General features: G+C 40.2%; 2 protein-coding genes across 6 annotated transcripts in view; one reads left to right on the top strand and one right to left on the bottom strand.

The window, feature by feature from the left end:
• SMPD3 (sphingomyelin phosphodiesterase 3) overlaps nt 1-26,971 on the bottom strand; it is a 590,910-nt gene that overhangs the window by 426,115 nt on the left and 137,824 nt on the right. The window lies entirely within an intron of this gene.
• PRMT7 (protein arginine methyltransferase 7) lies at nt 165-24,071 on the top strand. Of its 5 annotated transcripts, none has more exons than XM_083624895.1 (18): nt 165-296; nt 2,436-2,604; nt 4,010-4,046; nt 6,305-6,454; nt 7,918-8,026; nt 8,369-8,481; nt 9,030-9,271; nt 10,238-10,418; nt 11,735-11,862; nt 12,088-12,226; nt 14,274-14,357; nt 15,657-15,704; nt 15,962-16,051; nt 16,822-16,983; nt 17,538-17,612; nt 20,085-20,245; nt 22,546-22,642; nt 23,811-24,071. In XM_083624895.1, exons 2-18 carry the CDS (start codon nt 2,510-2,512, stop codon nt 23,970-23,972), a joined length of 2,073 nt encoding a protein of 690 aa, XP_083481021.1. In that variant the 5' UTR covers nt 165-296; nt 2,436-2,509; the 3' UTR covers nt 23,973-24,071. The 5 variants fall into 5 exon arrangements, with proteins under 5 accessions (XP_083481021.1, XP_083481024.1, XP_083481022.1 ...); XM_083624898.1 differs by lacking the exon at nt 165-296 and adding an exon at nt 397-417; XM_083624896.1 differs by lacking the exon at nt 165-296 and adding an exon at nt 458-645.

The following is a 26,971-nucleotide window of genomic DNA, read 5'->3' as shown; positions in this document are numbered from 1 at the left end:
CTTGAGCTTTTTAGAAAATGAGGGATATACATTTAAAATATGTATTCTGTATTCCATTTAGCTTTCTGCTGATTCCTCTGGGCTGCCATCTTGCCCTGCACACGGAGGCATCAAATAGCAACCGGAAGTGTTTAAATTGTTTACTGCTTCTCTATGGTGTGCGGTGAAAGCAGCGATAAATAGTAATGGTGGGTTCTTCCCCCCCCCCGCTATTTCCCGTTTTGAGCGCGTTGCATCCTGGGAAGATGGCGGCGCCTAGCGCGTGAGACGAGCGTTGACTGACAGGCGGAGGCAATGTGAGGTATTGGAGTGACCGTTAGAGGCGGGTGGGGAGGCTTGACTGGTTTTTGCGGGGGGAACTTCGAGCTGACGACCCTCAAGTAGAGCGTAGGAGGCTCAGCAGCGCACTCTGTCCCGGTTAGGAAGCTCTTGTGCACTCCTGCGCAGAAGTCCTGGCCAAGGAGGCTCCTGGGCATGTCTAGAGTTCATTCTCATTCATTTAAAAGCGTCGCCCCCCCCAAAAAAACCCCCAAACAAACACTAAGGCGGGCTCCCAGAGCCCCTTCCAGAGTTCAGCCCTTGCTCTCGGACTCGCAATCTGAGATACGTGAACGATTGGAAGGAAGAAGAATTGAAGGAAGGAAGGTGGGAGAGAAAGCAAACTTGGGCAAGTACCCGTAGTTCATAGCTGGTAGTTCTTCAGACAAAAGGATCCAGGAGCATGTGCAGAGTTCCCCACAGGGAAAGAAGCCATCGTATTTATCTCCCCCCCCCAAAAAAAAAGAACCTAAGACTGAAATGGTCATGAGGATATGCAGAGTTTCACCTCAGGGAATGAAGCCAGCCTCCCTCCCTCCAAAAAGAGAACATAAGGGCAAGGATTTAATGTGCACATACAGAGTCTTTCCGTCTAACATCCTTCGGACATCCAATGAAACTGGATATTGGAACATTCCAGACGGATAAAAGGAGGTGCTGCTTCATACAGCACTTAGCGAAACTATGGCGTTTCTCCCGCAGAAAGCGGTGAAGTTCACTAACCTGGATACCTTTCAAAGAGGACTGGACACGTTCATGAAGGAGAGGGCTATCAATGGCTCCTAGCCATGATGGCTCAGCTCTGCCTTCACAGTTGGAGGCAGCAATGCTTCTGAATACCAGTGGCTGGAAACCATGTGAAGCGGGAGTGCTCTTATGCTCGGGTCCTGCTTGAAAGTTTCCCACAGGCATCTGGTTGGGCACTGTGAAACCAGATGGGCCATTGGTCTGATCCTTGCAGGCTCTTCTTACATTCTTACGTTTTGTGCTGGAAACATGTTGCCACTTTAGTAACAGTTTGAGAGTGTTGTGGGCCGCGAGTTCTAGAGTTCTGAAGAGATTACATTTTTATCCCACCCTTCCAAGAAGCTTGGGATCCACATAACATGTTCTCCTCACCATCACTAGTTGTATCCCCACAAGAACCCTGTGAGGTAGGTTAGACTAAGAGAGGAAAATTGCACCAGGGTCACACAGTGAGCCTGGGTCTTCCTAATTTCAAGTCTAAGATTGTTGTATTTGGTATTGCATATTCGATTGTTTACAGAATGTGACTATAGTGTACCTTAATTTTACAACAAAAGAGTTTTTTAGTACCTTAAACTCTTTTGCTGCAACTGATTCCCCCTGGAATGTATTTTTACAATAATGGTAAATATTTGTAACATTGTGCGTTAATATGTTTCAACAGTGGTAGAAGTGGGAACTAGTAAATAAAATGTGTGGAAGCAAAATGAATAAATCAGATTAAGTCCTATGTCCTTTCCTTCTCCACCCTACAAAGAATTCTCACTTCGTCCTCCCCTCTGGCACAAGACTAAGAAACTGTCCGAAAGACCAATGGTTATGTGTCTAAACTTGGAAAAGGTACAACATACCAGATTCTAGTCCTGACTAGGAGTTACAACTAGGAGCTGACTAAGATAGCAGGAATTGATTGATTGAAGTAAGGTGCTTGGTTTGCCTTATCTACACAAGAATAGCTTGGTCACCATTACATACTTCTGCATTAAAACAGCATCATTTTTACATGGCAGTCTGGAGTGCCATTCACTTCCAACATACACATGCATACTGCTTTACAAAAGCAGCCACTAAACTTCATGTAATGCATTATGATGGCACATGGCAAATTCCTATGGCAGAAGCATTCAAGGCTTATTTTTGTTAACCACAGCATTTATTTTATGCATTCAAGATTCTTATATCTTGCTATTTTTTTTAATCTGGAGCGCAGGATGGCTAACAATAGATAAGCAATTATACAAAGCAATACTCTAATTTGCACCACAAAGCCATAGCAGCAGCAACTCAACAGCAAATAATAATATCAATAAAACAACACCTAAAAATAATTTATCTCCTTCTAAATGGTAACTTCTTTCCTTTTGCCGTAGTTTTCTGATAATGAATCAAAAGCTAGAGATCATCTGAATAAAAGCTTTCCTCAAAACAACAAACCAGGGCAAGAATGAAGGTTTTTTGTGGAAGAGCCAATCCAACCACTGGAGCGGTGGAGTGGTTGGAGGAAGATGAGAACTATGATTATCATCAGGAAATTGCAAGGTATAGTGGGAGTTGGCTTTTATTTCATGCATTATTGTGACAGGCCAGTGTGTACTCGACATGTTGGATTTAGACCTGATGAGTCCTGGATTCAAATCAATGTGCAGCCACATAAGCATACTGGTTGGCGTTGGGCTCAGCCTAGCATGTTTACCAGATCATTGTGAGACTGGCAGTGGGGATATGTGTGCTACCTGAGCTCTTGAGGGGGGGGGTGGGAATAAAAAACTGATAAAAAACTGTGATGAAAATGAAACTTGAATGAAAGAGTGAAAAAAGGTATCTAATAACATCATAAAGTTTTTGTTTGTTTAACAAGGAACTCTTGAGTTCAACACAGTGCTAAAGATGGATTCAAATAACTTTTATATTTCCAAGGAGGAAGTGCTGATGGGTTCTTTCTGCCAGCATCCTTTCGTGCAACCTGTGACCTTTGGCACTCGTCACATTCTAATCTACTTAGTCTTTGAAGAGCTTCTTAAATTACTATTTTAAGACTATGACATGTGACAAGGAACATCCCCCCTACCTTTCTTTCTCATGCATGCATACCTTTTTGTTTTAAATCATGGGAGGATGAGACTGTTAATGGCTACTAGTCATGGTAGTTGTGTCAGAGTATCATCATGAATATCTGAGGCAGTATGTCTCTGAATACAGTTGGTTGGGGATCATGAGCAGGAGAGTGCAGTAGCACTTGTGTCTTTCGTGTGGTGCCCTATAAGCATCCGGTCATCCCATCTGTGAACTGAATGCAGGACTAGATAAGACTTTAGTCCAAGTCAGCAGGGCATTTCTTAAGTTCTGATAAAAGTTCTTCAAAACTCAGAAAATAGCTCACTACTCTGTGATTTATTTTTTCGGTTGGTTCTAAAATAAAGGTATTGATCCCTCATTCCTTTTAAAATAGGATTGATAGTCTAGAACTGAAGAAAACAAAAAGTGCACATTCAATCTGAGCTTGTTGCAGGATCCCATGTGTTATACTCTATGGCTATCTCCTGACTCTCCTTCAGAAGCTATAGCCTTGTTGTCCTGGACTTTAACTGTATGCAGTTCAAGTGGGGAAAACAAAATCCTAGTAGTATAGCAACAACCCTAACATAGCATGGATCTTACACCTTAGCCCTATGCCTTTGTACTCAGCAGTACATCCTACGCAGCACAAGGGAACTTACTCCAAAATAAGTTTCCATAGGCTTTCATCCATTATTTTCCTGCAGTTAAGGTTCATCTTGTAAATAGCTGGTAATAACTTTTAAAGGGATGACTCACCATTTGTCAAGCCTACAGAAGGAGAAAGGATCCTCAGTTGTACAGCACTTTGCTGGTTGCATATTTTAATAGTAACACTGGTCCTGTTTGTCTGAACTGTTTTTGATCTGTAATCTGAACTCTCTTACAGGTCATGTTATGCAGACATGCTGAATGACAAAGACAGAGTAAGTAATTGTTGTTTTCTTTTTTTAAAAGTTGATTGTTGGGATTCTGAAAGTTGCCTCATTAGCTTCCCTTCCCTTGACTTTGTTCCACTGGCTTATAGTACCATAGAATGATAGAATTGTAGAGTTGGAAGGGACCCTGAGGGTCATCCCTTCCAACCCATTGCAATGCAGGATTCTCAACTAAAGCATCCATGACAGATGGGCCATCCAACCTCTGCTTAAAAACCTCCAGTGAAGGAGAGTCCAACACTTTCTGAGGCATTCCATTCCACTGTTGAACAGCTCTTACTATCAGAACATTCTTCTTTTTTAAAATAATGTTTTTATTTATTTTCAAGGTACAGAAGATAATTTTTGAGAAAACAATTGTTAAAACAGTAAACAACAAATAACTTGTCCTGACAAAAATTACAGACTTTTATCATGCCACATGTTAAAATTTCATTTGATTAAGCGATAACGCCACATTTCCCCATGAATGTAGTTGGAATTTTCTTTCTTGTAACTTGAAGCTGTTGTCTTGCTTGTTTCCCATACTCTGTGCATTAGTATAGACACAACTGAAACCATGAGTCATTCCTTCCAACTGCTTCCTTCTTGCAGTTTCTTGCCCCTTTAGCAGGTTTTTGTAGCGCCACCTCAGTTTCCTGTGAAGCTATTATTCCTGGTACCGGGTGTTCCCCTGTTTTCTGTAGTATTGTCCCTCTCCCCCTCAGGATTTAGTTTAAAGCTCTCCTGATCAGGTTTGTGAGACTATTAGCGAACACATTCTTGCCAACTGCTGTGCGGTGCAACCCATCTCTTCCCAGAAGCCCTTTCTCAAGGAAGCGACTTCAGTGTCATAGCCACAGGGTCTTTCTCCCTTTTCCGGTGACACATTCCTGGTGGCTCCAAAACTATTTAAGGGAAAACTTACAACACTTTTATCTTTAATGAGTTTGTGGTCTTTCAGCTGCATTTTATATTATTTCTGTGATAGCCTCTTGAGATCAATCTTGCCAGCAGTTCTTATTTTCTTACCATCAGGAATATGAGATAAAGGCATTTCCTGTTTGTATAAGTTGCTGCTTTAAGACAGCACAGAATTTTAAAGAGAGAAATTCAGCTGTGTACTGCTGTTGCAAGTGTAAAAAACAAATGCTTTGAGGTTGGCTTTTCGAGGTTATTTGTTTGATGGATAATTGAGCAAGATGACTAGACTCTTGTAGAAAACAGTCAGTGGTTCAACACTATATTTTGACTAACACTTTTATTTTAATTTGATTTTAATAGAATGACGTGAAGTTTTAGTGCTAAATTTGGAGAAACAAAGCATAGATTACTTTAAAATGCATTAGTTAGTTGATTCAATTTCCTTTGGATCCTGTCTAGTCATGAGTGCATTTTTATAATGAACCCCCTGTGAACATTCCATCTGCTTATCAAGGGTTTCTGCGATATTTATGTACTCTGCTTTCTTCTTCAATAAAATTCCTTTTCAGATGGCAAGATTAAATATTCTTCAAAAGAAGCCCCCAGTGATTCTCAAAAGTGTTTTTTTTTTAAAATGAACTGTTTCAAAATTAAATCTTGACAAAGCTAAGGGATGTGTTTATTATCTCACTTGTTTTTTTGGTAGCTGTTCCTTTAATTAATTTTTTTAGAAGGTGACATTTTTTTTAAAAAGATGTCAGGGATCAAAAAGGCCTGTCAGAAATCACTTCCTGAAGGGAATTTTGTCCATCTGTATCGGGCTTTAAACACTTGCAAATTCCCAGGTGTCTCTATTTGAAAAGAGTTGGCAGGAAAAGGATGAAAAATTGTAGGCAAACTAACCATTTCACTTAAAGCAGTGCAAAGCAAAGCACCCAAGCCTCTGCTGCTGTGTATTCCAATATTCAGAGGGTTTAAAAGTTTTATTTAGAATGAAATACTTAAAGAGGATTGGGAAAGAGAGTAATGGGAATATCAGTGTTCTTAAAGTGCTGGGGCTGCATTCTTGTGAATAGTATTTAGCTTTAGCTTTTCCTCCCTTTAATGTTTTCAGACGTTTATCATGGAGATCATACTGAATTTATCAGGCTTCTAATAAGTGTACAGCAAACAAAATCTTATGGATCTGCATATTGATCATCCACTGAAAAGATAATGCCTTTTAACCCACGACATTTAAATGCTTGCAGATTCAAATTTATTAACCTTGGAGGGCATGTGTCTCACATTTAAACAAACATTGGTCTTGTTGAAGTAACTGTCAGGTTTGTATTTTTCCACAGAATGCAAAGTATTTTCAGGGTATTCGTGCTGCAGTGGACAGAGTGAAGGAAAGAGGAGACAGAGCCATTGTCCTAGACATTGGGACTGGTACTGGACTCTTGTCTATGATGGCAGCTACAGCTGGGGCAGATTTCTGCTATGCTGTTGAGGTAGGTATTATTGCTCCCCTGTCCCTACGTACCAGATATAAATCAGTTATATAGGAGGCAGATCCTTAAAACAGATTTGTAAACAAAATTGTATGTGATAGGGACTAATATTGCTTTGGTCTGTGTGTTTATTCTACAGCCATCTGTACTTTCCTTATGGTTCTCTTTTGTTCCTGAAACGTTGCATTAATATTTAGTGTCTGTTGTCCTTATCGTTGCTAGTAAAGCACAGTGTTCAAGAAACTTCACTTTGGATGTTGCATTTCAGTCTACTTTGTATTCCCCACTCCTTGAAAATGGGGCAAAGCAACCAAGGGATCTCTGAGCTTAATCCAAACTAGCTATGCTTAATATAGATGCTTAAACTATCCATGATTAATTCATCCCATTGATTTTGATGGGGCTATTCTAAGCATGAGTAGGTCTGGATCACTGTATGGTGTCTTAGGAAAGTTTTAATGTTAGATATTTATTCAGAGTAATAGTGAATTTTAGTGCTTTAATTTTAATTTGGGTTTGTTTTTTGCTTTTGAAAAAGCATTGACTCATGAAAGCAGACTTTTTGGTCACTGGTGGTGTGTAGCCATCTGTTTCCCCCCTCAACTTTCATTTCATATTTACATTTTGGCAAGGAGCAGTTCATTTCTGGCAGCTTTGGCGGTGGAAGGCAGTCTTGTTTTGCCAGGGTTCATGCCTTAATTAGGTACACATTTTAACATTGCCAGGAGGTATGTGCTTCATTGGAGGTCTCATCTGTGCTTTTGAGAAGGCAAAGTTAGGTTTCTCAGTCTTTGCCAAAGAGCAGACTCTTGGCTCTTATTAGAAACCCAGTTTCTTTCTGTTGCCTAGACCAGTTAAAAATCCCATCCAACTTTTGTACGTATTGGATCTGAAACTGGGCACTAATGGAGTAATCCTATGCATGGCTGCTCAGACATAAACACCATTGAGTTATGTGTATAGGATTGAAGCCTAAGTGATTAGATCTTTCATGCAAGATGATAAAATATAGGCAGGGATTCTTAATATAAAACAGCAGTTGGTTGTTCTCATTTGTTGTGCTAGTTTGTATGCTTAATTTAGTAGTTTTCAGTTGTATTTTTCCCTTATCTGCCTAGGGTACATACATTTATGTTTAAGGTGTGTGATATAAACTATGAGAACAAACACATTTTTAATCTTCTTGGGAAAAGACACAGACAGGTACTACCCAGTACCTACTAAGTCTTCTATTTGGCAGGATTAAATGTACTTAACTGTTTATCCTGTGGTAAGTATTTCCCATAACACAATACAGTAATTTTCTGGTGGTGTTTGCACCTTGAATGTAGGTGCCATTAGCCTGGTTGTGTTCTTGAGAGCTGGTGTAGTGTAATGGCTGTGTCTCTGTGCTGTGTCCTAGGAAGTACCTGATTCAAATGTTACTTCAGATCTATCTAAATATAAGGATTATTATACTGCAGGTCTTCAAACCAATGGCTGATACAGCTGTGAAGATAGTGGAGAAAAACGGCTTTAGCGACAAGATAAAGATCATCAACAAGCACTCCACTGAAGTCACAGTGGGGCCTGGTGAGATTAATGTGCACTGTATTCTCATGTTGCATGGAATGAAGGATATCTTTATTTAGTTCTTTGTTTCATTAAAACAAATTGTATGCCATCCTTCAGACATGCTTTTGGGGTGATTTACATATAATAGAGGCTGGCTTCCTCTGATTTCAAGGAAGGGAGGGGATGAGAAGGAAGAACAGAAGGGTCACAGCTGTATAGAAGAGAACAGAAGCAGTCCTGAGGCCATTCCCTATCTCCTATTTGAGGTGACTTAACATTAGCACAGCAGCCTGCTTTGAAAAAGAAAGAGAAAAGAAAGAAACCAGCATACTCCTATTTGTCTTGTGCTATGCTTCCTAGATGGAGACATGCAGTGTCGTGCAAACATCCTGATAACAGAGCTTTTTGATACCGAACTGATAGGGGAGGGAGCTTTACCGTCTTATGAGCATGCCCACAGATGTCTTGTACAGGTAAGGAAGGGAGCACTGTTCACAGATGGTGTCATGTAACAGAAATTTTATTCTTGCAAGCTCGCAGATTGATTGTAGCCAATCATTTCTTTGTTTTTGATCGGTTTTGTTACTGTTCGTTTTCACGGAAGATATTCAAAATGACCTTCAAAATTCATAATAGACCTGTCACAATCTGTATCTGTGTTGGTTGCGCATGGCTTAAGAAACAACTAACTTTGAGAAAGCTTTCACACATTTTTGGCACAAAAATGCAAAGTATAGTAAATATATGAGTCTCTGTCCACTTGAGGACAAGCATCATTGAACTCAACAGGAATACCTTCCAAGTAAACATTATGGTATCAGACTGTAAGATAAATAGGAACGCACGTAAAGAGAAGGTTCAAAGGCATTGAAGAGTGGACCTCATATTTACGCCCAGAATCTGAGTTTTATGTGCAGCCTATATATTTTCTAAGAAGTTCACATTTCAGAGCTTGCTTTTATTCCAAGGACATATAATGAACCTTGCTCAGTTTCCTTTCTCTTTGTTTTCAAATGATTAGGAAGGATGTGAGGCAGTGCCTCACAGGGCAACAGTATACGCCCAGTTAGTGGAGTCCCAAAGAATGTGGTCCTGGAACAAGCTATTTCCCATTCATATTCAAGCAGAAGAAAGTGAGAAGATTATTGTCTCACCACCAGAAATGGAAAACTGTCCTGGTGCTCCTTCAGTCTATGATATTCAGCTGAATCAGGTGTCCTTGCATGACTTCACGCCTCTCAGTGACGTTGTTACAATGTTCAGGTGAGTGCCGCTTTTATGTTATATGTTTAAGCCATTTTGATACTCTGCCTTTTAATCTTCGATTATCAAGGCAGCTTAAAACATCATTTTAAAACAATGCCTCATAAAATAATAACTAATATAAAAAAATAGTCTGTGGAAAATTCAAAGCAGTAGTAAAATCAAAGCCACACCAGAAACCCACAAAGGCCAAGGAAAACAAATGTTTCTGCTTGGTGGTCTAAAAGCCATCAGATTTGGTGCTAAATGAATGGGTGGTGGGCCCTGGTATCCACCTCATTTCAGCCAATGAGGCCCCTCAAAACCATGTCTCCTTCCTTGAAGAGCTTACTAATGGGATTAATATGGGAGAAGGAGGTCCTTCATATACCCATTTTGCAAGTGGGGTGGGTGGGAACCTATGACCCTCCAAGTGTTGCTAGACTGCAACTATCTTTCCTGGTCATGCTAATGGAGGTTGATGAGTTAAAGCTCCAACAACATCTTGAGGACTATATGTTCCCCACCCCTTATTTAGAGCTTTATAGGTTAAAACTTGCACTCTGAATTGTTCTTGAAGGAAACTGGTAGCTTGTTTGTTTGATGGTTTGTTTGTTTAAGTACTTGTCCTTACACAGACACACCTGTGTATCATATATATTATAAATACATTTAAGAGGGAAGTAGCAAACTCCTAAGATCAAATGGTTGATGGTATATGAAGTTGTTGGTGAGAAGTTGCTGAGCACTTTAATGCATTGTGATGTTTCATTGATGACTGACTGCTGCTGCTCTTGGTCAAAACTGTCAGATGCAGTTTCAATTTCTACAATTTTTAGAAGAGCTCTGTTCAGTTCCATTGTTTATCAATTCTGCTCTGTGTGTATGTTTGTGGTTAGAATCACAATGTTTATTTCTGTCTAACAACCTGAATGAAAATAAGTAGCTATTTAAAATGAACTGATTGCAATTCATTATTTTCCACAGTGTAGATTTCAGTAAGCCAGTAAGCCGAGCCTCTGCCTACTACACAGTACATCTGGAGGCCATAAAGTCGGGCAAAGCCCAAGTGGTCCTGTCCTGGTGGGATATTGACATGGACCCCGCTGGGTCAATAAAATGTACGATGGCCCCATATTGGGTGCAATCCACCTCTGAAGATAACCCGGTAATGTACTGAACCTCTTGTAAATTCTATTGCCTTCCTAACATTTTAATGCTGGCAGATTGAACTAAAACCATATATGTGGGCAGATGTTAATTTGTCCAGCTCTGTAAAATGTGCCATTTTCACTTTTTGGCCTAATTCGAATTTGACTCTGGACATTCACCAAGGGAGGGGAACAACACCAAGTCCATGTGAAATTCCATACAGGCATCTCATTTGACTTGGGTCACCACCCCCTGTGCAGGCATTGTTAGTATGATAGGCATGAGTGGATGTTGTGTTGTTGTGTGCTGACATAGCATGTTTAGAGGCCAGTGATCTAACTTACCCAAGGCACCAGCTGCATGAACGTCTGCATAGTTATGCTTTTGGAATTTTTTGTGCATGTTGTTTGTTGCATCTTAGTTTGACCTTAGTTCATTATTGCTCAGCCTTTAGAGAATGCTGATAAAGATTCTAAAGATTTGTGCTAAACTTGCAGAAGTAAACTAGTTCTCCTAAAATTGTCCAATTCTTGATAATAACGTCTAAGTATATGGCCGCTTGCAGTTTTCTAGCTACTTACTGCCATGCATGGAGTTGTACAAAAATAAACAATGGTCTATGATTGCAGCAGGTTAGTGACTTTAAGATTAGATTCCATTGGATTTGCCATCTCATCTTCTTTTGACTTTTCTAGCATAGAATGCATCAGGGTAGGCAATATGCTTTCTGCAATTCCTAATTTCACTAAAGAAAAGGTATGTTTTTGGACATTGTGGTTATAGAAATGAATGTGAAAGGTGACAGCAGAACATTAAATAAAGCCAGAAGTGTGATGTTAAATCTCCATGAATCCTTTAAACAATAAGAGATTATGTTGCTGTGAATGTTTCCTCATGATTACATTGTAAAACAGGCAGTTCCCAGCATTAAAGCTGTATCAGGGGTAACCTTGAGTGGGGTTGTTTAGGTATGAACAAGCATTGGAGCTTGCCCAGATTGTGTTCTTTATTGTACTCCTTTACTTTCTCCTGTATATCTTTGTGTCACATCCTTGGCACTATATGTCACTTGGTTGTCAGACAGGGATCCTGCCAGCGTTTGATGTGTTTCTTTCTGTTGAATGCATAAGCATGCACAGCTGTAGCTCAATTGCTTTGCATGCAGGAGGTTCCATGTTTAATCTCTAGCATTTTCAGGTAGGGCTGAGAAAACGGAGTTATCTGCATTATCCCATTGCCATTTACTGTTTGGTTTTTTTATCCCACACAATCCATTTTTATTTTGAATTACTAATTGTCTGCCCCTTTTCCATTTTGTTTAAACCTTTCCAGTGGAGAGATCATTGGATGCAGTGCGTCTATTTCCTTCCAAATGAAGAACTTGTTCTCCAGGGCCAGAGTGTGGGCCTGACTGCCTTTCATGATGACTACTCTGTGTGGTATAAGCTTCAAAAAGGCAGGTAACTAAAGATAGGAGGCAGAAAGGGATACTCATGATTGAACAAAGACTGTCAGGCTGGGATAGTTTGTTTTCTCAGTGAATGTAAGTTGGGGAGGGTTACTCTCCCAGTCCATGAATGGCCATAGGTGTTGTACCAGGCATAGCTGGTAAAAACCATTTATAATGTAAACATTATCTGGGGCAAACAGAAATGAGTTGGTTTCATTCATCCAAATGTTTTTAGAAATGAAGACGCCACAACTGCTATCCAAGTTGAAAGTCCTGTGTGTAGGTGTCAGGCCCACCTGTTGTGGAATAGGCCACGGTTTGGAGAACTCAACGATCAGAATCGAACAGCGCAATATTTACAGGCTCTGCAGAAAGTGAGTAAGATTTCCCAAATCCAGTATGGTATCTTCTTGCCTCAATCTCTGCACATTAGGTATCACTTCACTGAATTTGGATGAAGAGCTGTGTACATGCCTGCTTCTTTTTTTAGCTTATTAGAAGAGATGGTGAGTCACAAAGCCAGCATGCTGTTTTGCTTATTCACTGTTGATACTTGATGTACCTCCAGTTGCAGGGAATTCTGTATGGTTTTTAATGCAATGGACCAATACAGCTATCATTCTGGAAAGCAAGTGAAAGTACTTTCTTTCTGACTTTAGTGTGCAATACACATGAGAACAAAGCGATTTGTTTTTAAATAGCTGGGGGAAACCATACAACCTGATAAACGAACAAAAAACAAAATCAGATTATTTTTATTAAATTAAATACTGCCTCTTCTATTTGTTCTGTAACTACATAGAAATGCCAGGATGAGCAACAACAAAATGACCAGGAAAGTAGGAACTCTGATGGGACAGAATAATGGGGCAACTGCAGGAGATGTTGGGTGCTGCAAGTTGCCTACCTGTGACTTAAGAATTTAAATCTCTTGTAGTGTCTGTTGTGAGTCTAAAGATATTCCTGTTAAGACCTTGCCTTTCCTGAGAGGCTATGAGAGTTGCTAAAATCTCTCTAAGCAATACAGATAAAATAAAAATCTACAAGGAACCAAGGAGCAGGTTGTTTTTCTTTTTAAAAAATCATTTATAATTATTTGATTTTTAAAGTGATGCTTGGGAACATTTTTTTGTTTAATGACACAAACTTGTAAAAAGATAGATTTAACTATACAAGCCTAAGTTAGAGGTTGAGTTTTCCAGTTAGAGCAAGTATATTGTTGAACAGCATATTTGATCAGCGAGCCTGCCAGCTAAGTTTGTCCTTTGGTTCCATCTGGTTGCCCTGTCCTCTGCACTTGAAGTAAATCTTCTTTCTAAGTCTTTTGTGCTATCTTTTCATCAGCACCTAATGACTGAAATATGGTGATTCATTGATAAAATTCCACAGCTCCATTGCTTAGCCTTAGTTGTAGTGAATTTATGTATGTATGTCTGGCAAAGTGGGTTTTATCTCACACCAATGAATGCCATAATAAATCTCTGTGACAATTTAAAAGGCACCTTTCCTGAATTGTATAATGGACTAACATGGATGGAGGGCGTGGAGAGGAGAATGTGACTGTGAAGCTGGGTCATAATTTGCCAGGCATGGATTACACAGAACCAGCATTTTGTCAGCACTGGATGTAAAAACCTTACAACAATATTTAATCCTTCCTAACTATTAGGGCAGGAGTAGCGAAAGTAGTGTCCTCAGTCAGCATGTCCAATGGTCAGGGATGATGGGAGTTGTAGTCCAAAACATGTGGAGGGAACCATTTTGGCTATCTTTGTGTTAAATAGCATAGAGAGGACTGTTAGACTAGAACTTCAGGAAGCCTTCTGCCCAGTTTCTTTGAATGGACATTGAAGGCATATGTTTCTGTTGGCTACTTTCACCAGTTATTGCAAACCACGGTTGCTCAAGTATCAGTTCCTGGAAACCACAGGAGAGGCCAATGCTGTGACATTCAGGTCTTGTGTGAAGGTTTCCCACAGGCATCTTATTGGCCACTGTAAGAACAAGATGCTGGACTAGATGGGCCACTGGCCTAATCCAATAGGCTCTTCTTGGGTTCTTATGTACTCATTCAAAAACTGCTTTGCTTTTCACTTTCCTTCATGACCTGACTTGGCTAGCTGGATCATGTCTTGGTGTAAAATGCAAAAGAATGTGGATTTAAAAATTGAGTCCATAAATATGTATAGTGACAATGTTTTGTGGGATTCCTCTCTCAAGTATTTACCTTTCTAATGTAAAACATGCATCCTTTGCCTTAAAATGTCATGAATTCTACTTGAAACATGGAGATTTTAGACAGCCTTTGGGATGCAACAATGCTCAGTAATTTCAAACAAGCGAAGGTGTCAGTCCTTAATCAGTGACCTTTTGCATCTGGAAAGGAGGAAAATGCTGACAGCTTGTCTTTTCGCTCTGAAGGTTCTGAAGCCAAACAGTGTTTGCCTCAGCATCAGTGATGGCAGCCTCCTTCCTGTGCTGGCTCACCATCTTGGAGCAAAAGAGGTACAACCCTACCCCCAGTCATTGAAATGTTTGCTATTTTTAATATGTGCTGACTCTTCTATTCCTTTATACATCAATTTTTTTTTAATGTTATATCTATTTATCTTCAGTGCTTTTTCTTAAGAGTCGTCTGTGGCATTTATTTGGTCTTCCACAACTCTTCTGAGCACTGAAATTGCTCCACCCAGTCTCATTTGCGGCCTCTTACTTCCAGAACTAGTGGGAGTAACTAGTGTTCTTTATTTCAATACCTCTCTTCCAACCTCCAACCCCCCACCTTTTTTTAGATGCTTTGGCACCCTTTTGTCCTCATCTCCTCCTGAAACAAAGTAAAAATATTTGCATTTGCCCATGCCCATCCCTTGTTATCTTGTTTCTCTTGGAACAGCCTTCTTTGTGTTGCATCCATTACTGGCAAAATTTAGCTTGTAAGTTCCTTGGCTACAGACCTGTTACTGCTATCAGTATACATTTAGTTTTGCAGAGCATGTTATGCATGATAACAGTTATCCAGCTGACTGACTGGAGTATAATTCTTAATCCCCTAGGTCCTGCTAAATTATGTAGATAGATAGATAAACTTTATTCTCATTAGCCAACGGCCTTAGCAACATAAAACAAGTAATATATACAGTTAAAAAGACAACAATGGGTAAAAAGGGCAATCAAATGACCAAGATTATCGTTCAGATAGTGGCCCTTAATCTCATTGCACCCTCGATAAACCTAGCAATCTTTGCTGTTGTCTGATCATTTTGATCTGATAAAAGAAAGAACAATGTGGTCGCAGATGGGCAGCCTGGGATGGTAAGTAAGAGTGGGGTGATGATCTCATTCCTCAGATCTTTATAAAGGGGACAGGACAGGACAGGTATAGCTCAGTGGCGGAGCATTTGACTGCTAAGTTATGTAATGGAATGGGCCATGCCATGCAGTATTTGTGCATGTTTATATATTTATGTATTTAATGTATTTAATATTTATGTATTTAATTATTTTATCAAGATTACTTAAGTAGATCGCTGTTTATTTGAGCAGTTAATTGGTATACAGGACATTCTTGATGTTCTTTGTAAGTCTTGCTCTTGAGTCTTTATTGGCTGCTTGCAAAGTGGAGCAGGGCAACAGACCACACATACACCAATCAGAATGGAAGGGAGAGCGTCATTCAAGGATAGGAGTTTCCCCAGTGAATCACCAGTGTGGTCCTTTCATTGTTCATGGGACAGGTATTCCTTCCCAAATTTCCACCCAAAATTGCAGGTCTGATTAAGCCAGTGTGTTCTGTTCTTCTTTTAGGTGTTTACACTGGAGAGCTCTGCAGTTTCTCATTCACTCATGCAGAAAGTAAGTAATGAATATTGGAGTCACATCTGCATGCAACTGCTGTCTTATGTTTATTACTCCTCCTGTTTATTTTGTTTTCTTTTGTAATGGCAAAAGTGCCTGCCCACTATGAAAGTAGAGCATTTTAGTTACCCAAAATAAGTCATTTTACATTTCAGAATGTTTTTGCGTTACATAGTTAGGAAGAGGTTTCATTCTTGGACAACAGTAAAAAACAAAACACTAAGACCTTTCTTCTTTTCTTTTTCACAAAAAAGATTTTTAAGGCCAATCATCTAGAAGATAAAATTAAAATAATAGAGAAACATCCTGAATTGATAATCTCTTCAGATCTTGAAGATAAAAAGGTAAGATAACTAAATGGCTGTGTGATCAAAATATTTTACTGTTTGAGAGGATAAGCTTTATCAAAGCATGTCAAGAGGTATTTCCCTCATTAGTTGGCCGCTGAATTTGTATGCAATATATAAAAGTTAAGTAGTAGCTCCACTACTGGTCTTAGAGTGGTGAGGTGGTTCACACATAAACGGAAACCTTGGTTTGACACTTCTTGAACAAGTATTCAGGAGCTTTGTGGCTCTACACCATGGTTTGATCTCTGAACCCACTCAGTATGTTGGGCAAGACTGAGAAAATACAATTACCTCTTCCAAATTGACTGGCAGTTTAGTTTTTGTGTTTGTTATGGCTTTTATAGCTAAACAAATAAAAATACTACTACTACTACTACAAAAATATGTTAAGGGCTTTCTATGTTCACTCAAGCTCCAAGGTGATGTGAAATTGCGGCTGTTACGGGCCATACCATTTACAGATGCATTACGTAGGCAATATGTCATGGTATCCTGCGTTGAGTTTAGTTCAATCTTTACCATCACCTTAGAGCTGGCTGACTGGCTGGCAGTGGCAAACCCAGGTCCCGAATTTGCTAGTTCACTGGAATTGACACACGGAGTCCATGCAACTGAAGCTACCATTCTACATTGCATGTACCCAACTGGCAGCCAATCCCACCTATGCAGAATGACAGACTTGGAAGGCCTGCCAAATGGTACGAAGTGTGGTCTGTCACCCTGTTGCCCATCTGAGCTTCATGTATGTTTTTCCCCACCCCAAGGTATCACTTTTGATTGGTGAACCCTTCTTCTCTACGAGCTTGTTGCCGTGGCACAATTTATATTTCTGGTACGCCCGGACAGCCCTGGCAAGCCACCTGACAAGTGATGTGACTGTCCTGCCCCAGTCTGCTTCACTTCACATGATGATTGTGGAATTCAAGGTAACAAAACTATGTCTGGTTTCTGTTTTGCCCCCTGGGCAGTGTGGGTGGGTTTAGTTACAATACTATGCTTTGTTTATTTAAAAAAACAACTTGCACTTCATCATTTAGCCAAAAAGTCTTCCAGATTGCAGCTACAAAATCAGTAGTAAGATAGTTCCTTGGACTAACACTCTAAAAAGACATGACACACAAGAAAAAAGAGAAGAGGGGGAAATGATCAGTTCCTAAGGATACAGGTTCCTCAAAGGACAATTAATTATCTGGTTTTTATTAGTTTGCAACATTTTTCTTTAGTCCTTGAGTGGTTTTTATCTTGATATAGTAGAGTTTATTTTTGGAGTGGTTTTAATATATCGTGGATAAGTGTGTTTGACATTCTGGTTGTTTGACATTCTGTTTCTTTGAAACAATTTAATTCTCAAAATATAGCTGTCATATTCCTGGGAGTGATGAAATGTACAGTTTTGATCCAATTTATCTTGTTTTAATTTAATTTAATTTTAAAACACTGAACAATAACATTGTGTGCCCCCCCTTTTCTTTCCCCCTAGGACTTGTGGCGAATCCGCAGCCCGTGTGGTACCTGTGAAGGGTTTGATGTGCATATTATGGATGAGATGATAAAGGTTAGACTACCCTCCCTGTGTGTTGGATAAATGCCAACTGAATTAGAGATGTGGTTGTAGGTAAATTGCTTGTAATCGTGGTTCTAGCCAACCTGTGCATTAAATGGGACATACAGTACAGGAATGGTCTTCAGGCTCATGACAGGATTTTTGGAGGCCAGACCCCATCAACCACAATGTCATTTCTGCCCACCCCCAAGCTAAAGAATCTGGCAGGCATGAAACAAGCAGCGGCATTTTGTTCGTCTTCGCCATGTTTTCTCATTTAAGGGCTGAGAGGGGATCTGGCCAGCTGAGAGGCACGCTTTGTGCCGTCCTTTTTATGGCAATCACACTGACAAGGATTAGGCAGTGTAACCACCCCTCTCATCACAGCGCAGCCCCTCCCAGCACTTTAAATGAGAGGATGCTGCCGAACATTGCTCAAGTCACCACTCATGGAATGAGGAGGCACCCCAAAAGTCTCTGATAACACAGGGCTCTCTGACTCTTCCTCTCATTTAGCAATGGGAGACACCCTGATAAGAGCAGAAACTGGGCTTGGCCCATGACACTTGCCCAGCTAAAGTGGGATAACAAATTGCAAAAATTGAAACAAGCAGGAGTCGTGTCTGGTTCATTGCCTGCCAGTTGGTCATCCTCTGATAACAAGATTTGATTCCTTCATAAAATGTAGCTTAGTTTCTTTAAACATCATTTTCTGTTATGTCATTTTCAATAGCTAGGAAATGTAGTATTGGATCAAATCATGGCTGACGTACCATTTATTTGGCAGCCTGACTGCACTGGCTTCCAATTAGTGTTTGGGCCCAATTCAAAGTGCTGGTGTTGACCAGTAAATCCTTCAAATGGATCAGGACCACTTCTTCCCATATGAACCACCCTGGACCCTGCAGTCATCATCTGAGGCCCTTCTTCATGTGCCTCCTCTGTGAGAGGTTCAGAGGGTAGCAACGTAAGAGCAGGCCTTTTCTGTAGTGGCTCCTCGCTTCTGGAATGCGCTCCCAAAGGAGGTTTGCCTTTGGCTAATTAAAAAATCTATGGCTTTTGATGGATTTGTTTGTTATTATGCTATATATGTATTGGTTTTTATATTTTAGACTGCCCTGTGATCTTCAGATAAACATAAACATAAACATAAATAAATAAATAAATAAATAAATAAATAAATAAATAAATAATAAAAAAGTGTGTCTCTTGTAAGCATGACTAAGTCTGGATTCCAACCATAGCTTCTTATCCTAGTTCTGAGCAGGTGATTTTTTCACCTTCAGGTTAGCTTGTTATAACACGCCCCCTTCCTCCTCCCACAATCTGAGCAGCTCTGTTTGATGAAATCTGTAGCTTTCCAGGCATGACCTTTTCTTCGTTTATTTACTTATTATTAATGAGTCATCTATCTGCTCAAAGGAACCCGAGGTGATATTCAACATTTTAAAACCCAATACAAATCATTAAAATACAAACCTTACTTCTAACAATGTAATTAAAAAGCATATATACACACCCCATTAAAATAGTACAAATGCCTAGTATTAAAAATGCAGCAACAGAACAAACAGAGGGCCAATTAAATAAAATCAGCCACAAACAATAGAAAACAGTTCCAGTAGCAATCCCACAGGAGACAAAAGCTAGCAGACAAATAAAGGTCCAATGATGTTACTTAAAATACTGAATACTCCCACAAGAACTTTTATACCACATCCTTCTTATGATGAAAATGAATGTTTGCAAGTCTTCTGCCTTCATTGTTCGAAAGCACAGGACCAATTAACTTAATTGCAAAAAATGTGTAGTTATTTGAAAGCACTACTTAGAAATGTCTGGGATGACAAGCTTAATGAGTTGTGCTAGCAGCTGCAAAGCTATAGCAAAGATTGCTGTAAAAAGGAAAATAGGCTTGAACGTAGTTGCAGAGAATAGAATTTATCAATTTAATTAAAAACAAACTTGCCTTATTCCCATACACACAGTCTGAGAATTTTGGACAGGCTGTAGCATGTGCTGGACAGAGAGAGCTGTGGGTTTGATTCTGCACGCTCATTCATTTAGTGCCTAGTCCAGCACTTTGCAGTATCCATCTCTGTCATCCATAAAATATAATACTTTACCTAGCCCAGATGTCATCCTAGAGAACAAACGCTAAGTTTGTAGAATATTTGGCCATTATGGTGAATAAACACATACACTCCAAATGGCAGAATCTGCTGAGTTTTCACCTGGCATCTGGTTGTTTTGACTCTTGGTATGTTCTTAGCTGGGCTAATAGCTTACCAGAGAATGCCTGGTTCTGTAAATGAGCAAAATGTCTCTTTTCTTCACTTTAGAAGTGAAATAAATGTTATTGTCTTGACTTGCTAAAAGTTAATCTTGCCTCAGCACATCAATGCTCTCTGAATATTTTAAATGAATACCTTATCTGTGAATATTCTAGCACTTCAATGCTTCCCTTTTTGTTTTCTTCCATAGAACTCCTTGGACTTCAGGGAGTCAAGGGAAGCAGAACCTCACCCGCTGTGGGAATACCCTTGCAAATCAATATCCAATCCACTGAAAATTTTGATATTTGACTTCCAACAAACTGTGCCAGAACACACTATCAAGAACGAAGGCATCATAAATCTGACAAAGTGAGTATCACCAAGAGAAAATGTGCAAGCCCTGTTCAAGACAGTGGCCACTGTAGCTCAGTCTTCTTTCTTTTCCATGCAGAATGCCCCAGGTTCCATCCCCAGCACCTCCAGGTAGGACTGGGAAATATCTGTGTGAGAAACTCTGGAGAACTCTCAGTGTAGAAAATGGACAAGAAATAGAAATAGGGAGCCAGTGTGGTGTAGTGGTTAAGAGCGGTTGTCTCGTAATCTGGTGAACCGGGTTCGATTTCCCGCACCTTCACATGCAGCTGCTGGGTGACCTTGGGCTAGTCATACTTCTCTGAAGTTTCTCAGCCCCACTCACCTCACAGAGTGTTTGTTGTGGGGGAGGAAGGGAAAGGAGATTGTTAGCCGTTTTGAGACTCCTTAGGGTAGTGATAAAGCGGGATATCAAATCCAAATCCAAACAAATGTCCTAATTCAGTATAAAACAACTTCCTGTGTTCCTAAAAGTGCAGCAGAATGGCTAAGAATCGTGGTCTCTGCCATTACTTCACTGGGTAGCCTTAGTTCTCTCTAGACCTCTACAAATATAATACTGACCAACTTTGTGAAATTGTAAGGATTGCACTAAGGTGATATATGAGGCACATTGAATACTCTAGAAGCACTAAGTGCATGCAAAGTCAAGTATCATTATTAACATGCTTGATATCACTAGAACTAGCATCTGTTCCAGTCTAGTTTTTGGATTGAAACTGCCCAGGTCACCCTGGCGGATCTTTGATGGAGACAGACAGGGGAATGTGTCCCTCTTAATTCTCCTGGATCTCTCATTGTGTTTTAATAGCCATAAACCATGATATCATTCCTCACTGACTTGCCTGGTTGGAACCACTTGCTTTTTAACATCCCCATGAATTTAGTGCCTGAGCAAGTATTAGCAATATGCCAAGCATGCTCAGCTTTACCAAAAATTTAAAAAAATCCCAGGGAAATGGTGGCTGCTCTGAAAAACAACCTGGATGACTGGATGACAAAGAAGGAGGGGGGGGGATTTCAGGGCCTAGAAATCAAAAGCAATAAACAAACATAATAAATAGACCCCATTATTTCAAGGGAGGTAACTTGGTATAAAATTGGGAGCTGAAATCAGATGGGTGTTTGAGATTTTAGAGCAACAGCATATTCATATCACTTTTGTATTTAATAATGCATTTCTCTGAAGAAAACTTTTGTAGTTCTATAATTTGCTTAATAATGATTAACATATTTCATGTATGAGATAACATACTGCTCTTAATGAATAATGTATAAATTACATTTCAACATATGACTGAATCAATTTATAATGACGTTTATTTCTCGTCTCCAAATATAGCCATCTGTTCCCTGGCTGATCATTTCTTTCTCAACCAGCGCACAGTGTGTGGTGTTACCACTGAACCAAATTATGGTGTTATCATTGTACCAGCTGTAAAGTATTGGAACATCCTGTGCAGTAAAGATCAATATTTGTCTCTAGCATGATTCTTGTTTAAACATCAGATGTAGATTTTTCAGACTGTATCATATAGCTTGTGCTAGCACACAAGTCAATCACATCAGTTACACATGAGATATTTAAGCTAAGACCAAAATAGTAGATATTTACATTAAAGTTTGAATCTTAAAATGAAAGACAGAATGCAAAAGAAGCTGGGTCCCACGTCACGAGTTATACTAAGCCAAACCATGGCTTAGCATGCATGTGGAAACGTGCAGACTCCTGGAGAAGAAATTGCAAGCTTGTGGTTTAGCTTTCAGACAAACTACGATCTTGTAACTAAGGTTTGCTCTATGATTTACAGCTTGTAGTTTGTCTGGAAGAGCTAAACCATGAGCCCAGCTTCAGGTGACATACTAAGCCAAACCACAAATTAACTCACTGCAGCAGCAAAATGACTGGGGAGGTGAAACATGGCTGCATTCTCCTCTCCAGGAGCCCGCATGTTGGCTCATTCATGCTATGTGATGGTTTGACTTAATATAGGCATGAAAGAGGGCAGGAAGATCCTGCTTCCAGTCTTTAATGTGTTACTGCAGTTACTGTCCTATACACATCGTTTTGGTTCCTGCAAGAAATTTCGCTTACTTACTACAGCCATCTGCCAGCTGATGGAAGTTTCAGGCTCCCATAGGTGTAGCATTCATGCTCTTTCATCTCTCTGGCCTAGGCTGCTTCCAAGAAGGAAAGATACTATTCATATTTCAAAAAGAATTTGTGCGTATGTCAGTGTGTTGGTGTTCTTCAAAGTTAGCAGAAAATCAATACTTGAGGCTTTCTTCCTTTCTAGGACTGGGAAGAGCCACGGAGCTGTTCTGTGGATGGAATATCATCTGACACCCAGCATTTCTGTTACCACAGGGCTTGTGCAGGTTTCAAATGAAAAAGTATGCTTAATTCTCTTTCATCTTCACTCTGTTCCATATTGGGGGGGGGGCAAGGGAGAAGAATGTTAATCTGAGTGATTCACTTCTATCTCATGGTTTGGGGCATTTTTGGACTTAATCAGTCTTCTCTCTTCTCTGAAATGCTAGGCAAATTTATTTATTTAGATGTTTTTCTACCGCCTTTCAGATTTCATCCCAAGGTGCTGTACAGCACATTAAATAATTTAAAACCGTAAGAGTCAATAAAAATCCACAAAACAATAAAAAGACCAGAGCAATCCAGGTTAAATTAAGACATGGTACCATATGCTGGAGTCAAACAACAGCAAAAGCCTGGGAGCAGAAGTGGTCTCCAAAGCTCAGTAATTCTGGCACCTGACTTTGCTGATGGGGGAAATGGTTCTATAGGGAAGACACCTCCACAGAGAAGGCTTCTTCTGATTGCCAACATTTATAAATGTTGTAAATCTGAATTCACATTTTTTCAGTGGAAACGGTGTGCTTGGATGCTACCATAGACTCACTTTTGCAGTTTAGAAGCCTCATTGGAAACATGTATAAACTATAATTCATTTGTATCTTTCAGTAGTATGACATCTGTCAGAGGTATTATAGGATGGCTATGTTCCATTTTTAGTTAACACACTAGGCTCAAGATTTTGCTGCCAAGCCAGAGCATAGGGGAAGTTCCTCCACTAGTCTTTTTTTAAAAGTGTAGCTTCTGTGTGTATGTTGTAATTCTTACAGTCTGATCCAAGCATATGTACTCAGAAGTGAAACCTTGTGTGTGCAATACAATGTAAATTTATATAGGACCGCAGACTTAGAAATCTTGGAGGTAATCAAGTAATTGGCATTCCAGTTCAGCCCAGTTTGCTGTTTCCTCCATTCCAAAGAGCAAAACAATTTGCATTACCAAGTTATGCACCAGATGTCAGAAGTCCTAGGGGCCTAGTCTGAAGGCCTGTGAGACCACCAACTCGTGGAGATTGGTGCAGCAGTTCCCTGAATGTATGGAATTCAGACTTCATTGATCATAACAACACATTCTGTTATGAATCAGCATGCTGATATCCTAAAGTAAAGTGATTACTGTTGGTCTTGACAAATTAGCATATTGTCTGTTTTTTATCAGAGCTGATTATTTTTCGTCTTCTTGTTTCTGCAGGGCTATTGTCAATGGACTCCCCACTGCAAACAGGCTGTGTTTTTCTTCAGTTCAGACACTGGGTCAGAACCTCCCATTGATAACCCCTCTGCAGTTGCATACACCCTAAGCTTCAACCCAAAGACAGGCAATGTTATCATGGATTTTAAGCTCTTGGATTAATGTGGCAGCTTTCCAATAAAAACCTTCCTGTTCCCCCTCCCTCCCCCCACTCATTTTTTTTTTTTACCAGATCTTAATAAATATATCAAGAGATAGCTATGATGGGCTTCTCTTCTCTTCTTTTGGGTTACAGCAACTACTACTGACCCCCAGGCATTGTCTGAAGGTGTATACACATGCAGCCATGTTGCTAAAGTGTAAGCTGGTATGGCTCTGGTTCATGCCTGGATGGGAGATTACTTGCGAAATCCTATATATGCCGGCTAAATGTAAAGCTTTAAAAATGATGCCTGAATCGGGTTATGAATAGTAATAATGCTATATTCAGATATAATTATGCTGATGAGACTGCTTCAGATTGTTTCCCCTTGTTAATGTGAGGACTGAATCATTGACAGCTGCAGCTTCAGAAGATTCCCTTGTTGCTTTCTAGGAACCAGGCTTGTTCTGCCACCCTGTTGTTGCTGGTCTGGCTGGTTTCCTCACAGTTTCCTTCTTTGGCCAGACAGTGATGGCATCCCTTTTCAACTTCTGCATAGTATTCCTTTTCATCTTAAGTAATTTACATGAGCCAAGACAAATTCCTTCAAGTGTTGGTATATAAAGAAGACTACAATGAAGTTTTACAAACTTGCATGCACAAGGTTCCAATTTCAAGCCCCAGCAACTTCAGTTGAGAGAACTATAGGAAGTAAAAGGTGGGAATGATCATTGTCTGAAACCCTGGCTGGGTGCGGTATACCAATGCCCTGACTTGTGGCAATGCTGATTCAATAGGTTCAGTTTCTGGAGCTCCCTTCCCTTCATTTGCTGAAAATATCTGCATGTCTGCTATGGAACCTCAGCACATTGTATGCAATCTAATAACCTGTCCTAGGATGCAGACTAAATCCATTTAGGCTGCTGGCCCAGAACACACCAAGTACACCCCACTGGCCACAAATTGCACAGGTGGATCAGTCAGGGATGACAAGCATGTGCCTCCATGCCCACCCCTAGTTACCAATCTTCTCTTTAGAAATGTCTGATGGGTCACAGTTGAAAACTACTGCTATAATAATAGGCAGCAGTTGAGATTATTGTTGAAGACCTTGAGCGTCCATCCTTTATGAGATCCACTAGAGGGCGCTAAAGCCTTTGCCCACTTAATCAACAGCATCAGGGAGGTGTTTTTGTGTGCGATATCAAAAGGATACACAATGTTATTGAAAAGGTATTTAGATGGTAACCAACTCCTTTCTGGAACCATCGGTAGAAAGTAGGAAATGTATCTTTATTTTATCCTATGTACTAATAGTGAACTCATTCTCTGAGTGAATCCTTTTTGTAGCATAAGCCATCCACACAAGGAGAAATGGGAATGCAGCATAGTTTGCAGAAATACAAAAATTATTTGGGGGAAGCCCAAAGGGTTAGGGCTGGGCTCATTGACTGCTGTGGTGTGGGAATGGAGGGCAGTTGGAATGGAGTATCCTAGAAAAGGGTTACTGGTTTACTGGAACCCTGAACAGGAATACTCTGCATGGCGACATTTTGTTGCAAGTCCCACTTGTTTTTAAATAATTAAACTATTATGAACCTATAGGCATGCCTTAAGTGCTACTTCTGATGAAGCTTACTGGGTAACCCTGGGCCCAGTCACCATCTCACTCTAACCTACCTCACAGGATTTTTGTAAGGATACATTTAAAGGAGCAGAAAGAGAAAGGATTATAAAATGCCCTCCCCAGCCACTCTCCCTGCCCCCAATGAATGGGAAAAAGCACCTACATCACCCACTGCTATGCTCACACACAGAAGGAAGCTGTTTGCACCCTTCCTCTGTTCAGAACAGAAGGAAGGTTGGTGACCAGTCCTGGCATCCAGTGAAATGTGGGCATGCTTCAGGGGGCATATTCCATGTAGAAGCAGGCAGTCGTCCTTGCACTGTGGATTTTTGAGGGGATATTTACTGAGACTTTTCCTGGCACCATAAGAGGTACTACTAGCAGGCACATTGGTGCCTGTGAGTGCAGCATGGGTGACCCATCCTCTTAAAAGCTTGGGAGAATCCTTTGTGGTGCCCCGCAAAGCAGCTTCCAGTTCATATTCTGTTGAGTCATGAACACAAAGCAGAAAGAAATAGGACTTTTTACAGTTGTGCTCCCCTCTTTCACTATTACCGCTGAACAGCAATGTGTTTGTCACAATGCAGTAGTGAATGTATGAGCCGGTCCCTTTCTCAGTGATATGTACAAGGTTTTGTTCTGATGCTGCAGAACAAGTGCTGGTTAATGTTCGACGTGTATATCTGTAAGGCAAATTCCATTTTAGTTCAGTGAATAAGGGTGCTCGGACATCAATACTGGCTATGCTAATGACCCCAACCATTAGTGCCTGAGCTCATCTGGATTCTGGTTCTTCATCCTGAGCTGTGTAAGTGCTTTGGGGGAAGCTATATGCTTTCTCAACATCTATGAGTTTAGGGCTTAGAAGACCTTTGCCTGTAAATGAGGCACATCATCTTAGATGTATGTGTTAATTAAGGATAGGCGAATGCCTCTTTTTGATTAATGGTGTTCTGTCTTACCAAGACACTCAAAACACAATAACTGAGCAACTTATCTCAAGGCCCGGCTCCCTCTCCTCAGTTGCAACCTGAGATCTTGTCCCTGATTGGTTTGGATTGTACACCTCTGTCCCTTTTGACCCTCTTTTACTGCCTTTGAACTTGACCCTTGAACCACAAACCTGGCTCTGCCTGATTTGGATCAACAGCAAGCTACCTACCCCTCCTGTCCCCCAAACTCAACCACCTGGGACAGATCCTTGCTGAGCCATGACAGATTAGCAGTATATCCTAAAAAATATGAATCATTTATTTCAACATGAAGGTTCAAAAGCAATAATAATTGCAATACCCCCAACTTTCACATTCATCAAAATCCTCTGAAAGACCTGCATTTTAGGGCCAGTCCTACCAGTAAACAAAGTGATGCAGCTGCCTTAGGTGAGTGGAA

This window comes from Podarcis filfolensis (genome assembly GCF_964270895.1).
Source record: "Podarcis filfolensis genome assembly, chromosome: 8".
In the NCBI taxonomy this organism is placed as follows: Eukaryota; Metazoa; Chordata; class Lepidosauria; order Squamata; family Lacertidae; genus Podarcis; species Podarcis filfolensis.
The sequence above is the reverse complement of the archived record's forward strand: the minus strand, read 5'-3'. Positions and strand labels throughout refer to the sequence as shown.